Source organism: Gavialis gangeticus, unplaced genomic scaffold (assembly GCF_001723915.1).
Source record: "Gavialis gangeticus isolate Ggan-Ray unplaced genomic scaffold, GavGan_comp1, whole genome shotgun sequence".
NCBI classification, from domain to species: Eukaryota; Metazoa; Chordata; order Crocodylia; family Gavialidae; genus Gavialis; species Gavialis gangeticus.
Genome location: NW_017728993.1, coordinates 19,138,154 through 19,144,473, shown reverse-complemented (window position 1 = coordinate 19,144,473; position 6,320 = coordinate 19,138,154). Strand labels below are relative to the sequence as shown.

The 6,320-nt window shown below is 40.1% G+C and overlaps 1 protein-coding gene across 5 annotated transcripts in view; it reads left to right on the top strand.

The window, feature by feature from the left end:
• The window catches only part of ELAVL4 (ELAV like RNA binding protein 4), a 109,523-nt gene that overhangs the window by 81,644 nt on the left and 21,559 nt on the right, over window positions 1–6,320 (top strand). For all 5 annotated transcript variants that reach the window (XM_019501332.1, XM_019501329.1, XM_019501331.1 and 2 more), the window contains exon 3: window positions 2,093–2,196. In XM_019501332.1, the coding sequence (XP_019356877.1) occupies window positions 2,093–2,196 (104 nt within the window). The remainder of the gene's footprint in view (window positions 1–2,092; window positions 2,197–6,320) is intronic.

The window sequence follows — 6,320 nt, the reverse complement described above, 5'->3', positions numbered from 1 at the left end:
CCGGCCCCCCCCCCCCCAGCAATGAGTTTATAGACAGCCACAAGATCTCCTCTCAGCCTTCTTCTGCGGAGGCTGAAGAGATTCAGGTCCCTCAGTCTGTCTTCATAGGATCTTACCTGCAGGCCCTCAACCATACAAGGAGCCCTTCTCTGAACCCTTTCAAGGTTATCCACATCCCTCTGGAAGTGCAGTGCCCAAAACTGGACTCAGTACTCCGGTTGTGGCCTCACCAGTGCCTGATAGAGGGGAAGTATCACCTCCTTAGACCTGCACCTACTAATGCAAGACAGAGCGCGGTTAGCCTTACTTATTACCTCGTCACATTGGCAACTCATGTTCATTTTTGTGTCGACTAGGGCTCTGAGATCACTTTCCACTGCTACGTAGAATACCTGAGCTTTTGCAAGTGTTTTGCAGGTATAATCTATTTCAGGTTTTAAAAATACAGAGCAGCTTGATCAGCTTGGCTGAGACAGAGACGTTCCATTATTTATTGGATTATAGAACACAATTATTTCTTGTTTGAGACCCTGATTTGGGGAGGGCAGGGATGGGGGCACCTCCTGTGCACAAAGGCTGAGTTAAACTATCTGTGTTCATAAGAGATGGATGAGCTAGGATCTGCATTTCAGGCTGAAGGATGGTTCCTCAGAGAGAGTAGCCACCATGACTTCCCCTTCCTCTCTCTACAGGAGTGAAGGAAGGGGTTGGGTAGCCACGTCTGCACTGGACAGGTAGAGCCCCTAGTGTGCAGTTTTTACAGCAGATTTATAGCTGTCCTAGCCTAGACTTCTCATGACCTTTCTTCCTTTATCTCCTCCTGAATCGCACCAACTCCTTTGTATATCAGATCCTCATGAGCAGGTAGGACTGGGCCTTGTAGACTATTTTCCAAATAAGTTGTACACGTCTGTGACCCCAGGAAGTGGAATCCTGAAAGCAGTCTGGACTTTATTTTTTTAAATTTCCTTATCTGTATTCATGTCTACTTCTGCTTTTACATGCTTTGAACATGTGTACGCTTTCAGCAAACAGATTTAAAACAAAGCGACCCTGCAGTAATTGCATTTTCAGATAACCAAAAGAACTTTGCTTGAATACAAGCGGCAAAAAATGTGGACACCTTAATGCAAAATATGCTTCTGCATGGCATATTCTGCACGTTCTCAGATCGGGGGTGCGAACAAAGCGGAGGAAATAGCTAGATTTTTTTGATGCAGCTTTTGGTTTGGGTTATGCCAGTCGGTTGCAGACGTGTGCTTTTCCCTGCTGCGTGTGTAATACCTGTCATGCTAATAATAGTACCTCGCTAGCTCCGTATTACTAGATGGAGTTGTTAACCAGGTCTCCTCCTTCTACCACAAACATAAACACAGACATTACTAGTAAAACAGAAGCTGTTGAAACCATTTTGGCTGCCGAAATGGGCTCCTGCCACCAGCAGCAGTTGTGCCGTTTTCTTTGCTGACACGTACTAAAGAAAGCTTAATCTCATAAATTATCCAGCATGTGATGTTCTGTCATTTCTCGTTGTGGCTGCATTACCGCGCTCAAGATAGTAACACAATATAGAAAGTTTTAAGCTGATTTCACAATTGGCTAAGCTGCGTTTCTTTAAGGGGACTATTAATATGGGATGCTTCCTAACTTTCACAATATGACAACCCGATAGACTACTTGTAAACAGTGGCATGATTTGAGCGTTTCTTTTCCTTTCGTTTGAAATGGAAGCCTCGTTGCTTGAGCTGCTGTTTCTTTAGTCACGTTTGCTACGAACTCAGCATAAAACCATTAATCATGTTTATGTAATTCTGCTGATATCAACCCCTGGGTTACATGCTTTCCAGTTAACTCACTCTAGAACAGCCTTTTTTAGCCCTTTTTAAAGGTGTGAATGTTATAGTGACTTAATTTTAACGTTGGCTTTCACAGTAATGAGGACAGAATGGAGTGATGAAACACTGACAGCTTTTACTGTACATAGAGAGCCTAGGTGAAAGTGGTGAAGAAAATTTTGATCCCACACTTGGAAGTTGTTTATGTGCTGAAAAGATACTGAGTCCTTTTTTTTTTGTTTCTTATGTTTCAACAGGGCAGAGTTTAGGGTATGGATTTGTTAACTATATTGATCCAAAGGATGCAGAGAAAGCCATTAACACTTTAAATGGACTCAGACTCCAGACCAAAACCATAAAGGTAAGACAATACAAAGAGCCTTTTGCTAAATTTAGGAAGAGCAGATAGTAGTTGAGACCCCGTTTTTGGCAATCGCATCACTATTTTAATCTCCAGTTAAATGGCAAAGCTAACTCGCTCTTGGTCAGAACAAAGGCAAGATATTTGGTAGATGGAATTTTTTTATTTCTTGCAAACTGCTGCTATTTTTAATTGCCAGGGAAAAATGACGTCTTAAAGCCTTGTAATGGGATTTGATGTTAGGATCAAACAGTCCTGTATTAGCGAGAACATTACCTGTAAAAACAAAGGTGAAATACACATTATATATTCCTAAATGACCATTACACACCTTGTTGTTGCGCTGATTGCAATTAATTTGGCATGGGATTGTCAATCATTTATTGCCATTTATAACAAACACGCTTCACCCCAGTTTAGACATGCCATTTTTCAACAAATGTGGTAGTCTCTCTCAAGCATTACTCTTCCAATTTCACTGTCCAGTATTTGATCCACTTGGTTGAAACCGAGAACCTCAAAGGGACTAGAGAACAGGCTGCAGTCCCCCGGTTTGCTATGCTAATATGCCACAAGTTTCTACATGGTTACTTAGTGATCCTAAAAGCAAACAAATTTCTACACTGTCATATTTCACATTGAATACTTGGTATGGATGGGTGCGATAAATATGCCACAAGAACATTCAGGCTTTCACAAAATGTTCTTTATCCATACTTGGATAAAAAGGCAATGTCAAAAGTGTTAACAGACACACTCACGCACACCCATGTAAAGCAGTTCAAAACCTTTTCATTATTTCAACCATTTTCTTAATTTTGCCCTATACTTACATTTTTCAAACAAAAAGTTGTTCTGGACTGGAAAAATGCATGGACTTGGAAATTTTAATTGAAAAAGGAAGGACAACGAGAATTATTTCAACAGTTTCAATATTTCCTTTTCAAGCAGAGAAATTTGTTAAAACCATGCCTTTCCCACACCGTATTTTGGTTTCCATGAATTGTAGTGTTGCCTGGGGGGAAAAAAATCATTGAAAACCAGCTGGGACAGCTGACCAGGAATTTTAGACAAGTAGCCTCTTGTTCTGTATGTTGACCTTTCAGAAAACAGATTTGGTTACATATAAAATTGAATTGTAGAAAATTCAGGTTGGAAGGGATTTCAGGAAGTCATCTAGTCCAACCCCCTGCTCCAACCAGACCATCCCCGACTATATCATCCCCACCAAGGCTTTGTGTAGCTGGGTCTTAAAAACCTCCAAGGATGGAGAGTCCACAACCTCTCTGGGTAACCTGTTCCAGTGCTTTACCACCTTCCTAGTGACAGAGTTATTTTTCCCCTTAATATCCAACATAAACTCCCTTTGCTGCAACTTGAGACCATTTCTCCTTATTCTGTTGTCTGCCACCACTGTGAAAATACTCTTTCCAAAACTCATCTTGAGGGAACAAGACCATTCCATATGTACATGTTTTTTCCCCTGTACCAAAATGCTTACAAGGGGATTTTTGCAGTTAAGGTTTTTATATATTTAATTTATCATGATGCCTAATGTAAAGCAACAGCATCAACTCGTCTTATCAACTGCTACAGATTGAAACTATTAGTGCTCAGACTCAGCAACTTATTCATTCCACGTTTACTGAAGTTGAGCTGCAAGTTGATCTCTCTCTAAACCTATCTTAATGGGACAGTGGCAAGAGAAAATACGACATTAATAATATTTTCTTACTTGTTTTTTAACCAGTTTAGGCTCATGGGAATTTTAAAAACTAGAATTATTTTTTAACACTGCATTAACTTTTCTGTATATCATTCCATTTGGATATATTAGTTCAACTGTTTTTAGTAAATGTCCATGTTTAATCATTCGGGTTCTTGTGAGCTAGAACAGTAGTATTTGTGTTTCTAGAGCACCTGAAGAACCTTTAATCAGAAAAGAAGATACCTTGCTTGTAATCATATTATATTTTTGACTCCCATTTAATAAAATATTTTACCTTAAAATGATTCGCACCCATTTAACAAATTGTATCTTCAGCAGTAAAAGTTTGTTTTAGCAAGTGCTTGGCCTACCAAATGTGTCTGAATATTTTGCTGCTGCTTTAATTTTTTAAAAATCTATTTTAAAATGATATGGATACAGAGAGTGGACTGGTTTTTGGTTTCTGTTATGCTTAATAAATAACACATCTATGACTTTGATTTAAGATGTGAAATTCTGTTGGAATTTTGAAGACATTTAAAATTTAATAGGAAAGAAGGAAACAGGTCTACGATGTACAGATAGGAATTATGTAATCCTTGCAGTGATTAGCAGGACATGTATAGCCTGCAAAACATATGTTTTTAAATAGGTATTTACACAGTCACCTAAATTAACCCGAGGGAGCCTCAGAGTTGAATTACCAGGCTTTGTATACACAATAAAGTATAAGTGCTTAATGGGCAATTTGCACACAGCTTCGAATTGCATGTATTGCAAAGAAAAAGTGGCAAATTGTAAAATGGCATCTCATTAAACCACCCACCCTGGCCCACATACCTTTGTGAATTTTTTCTTTAATTTATCATTTTACTGTATTTAATAATTCTCTTAAAACAGGTTCTTTTTAACGTGTTACACAATTTGGAGACTTCACAGCGTTCATCTTGTTAAGCTGTGGATTGTATGTTTTGAGCATCCATGCCAGTTCCCATGCCGGTTAAATACGCCAGAGGGATCTACCTGTGAATTGCATCTTGGCTTTCCGCTCTTGCAAAGCAGTCACAAATCAGACTCAACCCAGCTATACTGCCTTTCTTTGGCCAGCACCCCACCCTTTTCCTTGTGTTTTACAATGAGCTGTGGTTTAGGGCAGGGTCATATTTGCTTATATTGTTGGATCAATGTACAGAATTATAAGAGCATCTAATTGATTCTTGTAGATGCCCTCTAAAAAGCTTTAAAAATGTCATCAGTATTTTCAGGAACCAGATAAAACACACCTTTGTTTTGCTGGCTGAAATGGCTTAATTTTGTTAAATATTGGCATTAGTATTAAAGGTGCAGGAAATGGACACTGTTTTATTGTTTAGGTTTGCTCCTGTCTAAGCTGGAGTCCATTATGGCCTTCCAGCTTAGACCAGATTGAGCCTCTGTTATGTGACCATGTAAGGTGTTGGCATGTGGCTTCACCTCCCTACATGCAGTCCAGGGAAGGTTACTCCCTTTGGTTACTCTCTACCTATGGGGAGGTGGTAGGGAGGGTGGACTCATGGCATCCATCTACGAGACTTTCTGCTTCCCATGCCAACTCACCGTCCTCCTTCCCATGCCAGCTGTTTTACAAACTGACCCCCTAGGAAATAGACCCAGCACTCTACCCACCCAGTTGCTTGTAGGCATGGAGTAGAGCTTGTGGGACCTTCTATGGCTCCAGCCCCCAAAACCAAGGTCTGAGGAAGCTGTGAGGCATTTGGAAGCATGTTTATTCCCACGATTTTGTCACATAAGGCCGGGTACGATGTGCCGCTGAGCTGTGACACATTTTTAAAATGTGAAGGTGGTAGGCTTTCTGCAGAGTTAGTGGGCACTTGCATTTGCATTCAGGTAAACATGCAGCAAGATGTTAACCTTGAAATCGAACTTTCAGTGGGGCATTATAAACTCAACTATAGTCTTTGTATAAAAAAAAAAAAAAAAAAAGGCCAAACATCCAACACTACAAGTCATTGCAGGTCCTTCACCTGTCCCTGCCTCCCACCGTTGCCATTTTCCTGGCTTTCCAGGAAAATGTTCCCGCGCTGTTGGCCATTCTCCTGTGAAAGAGCCGCAGTCTGGAGGAGTGCTGGCTGCGTGCAGGCGACCCAGCAAGCTGACCAGGCTTAGGCATCTGTCAAATAGACAGAAAGAAATCTGTATTTTTTTAATTTTTCGGTGTTGTAATCAGTAACCCTTTCCTTATCAATAGGAGCCAAACATTTTCTGATGTGTTTTATTATTTTGCTGAATGGTGCCCTTTTACTATTGACTATGACTTTAATCAAGATATCTGGGGAAGGGGCACAGAGAAAGGAAATGTTTGTACATTCACATGCCTAGCGATCGATTTTTTTTTTTTTTTTTTTTTTTTTGGGGG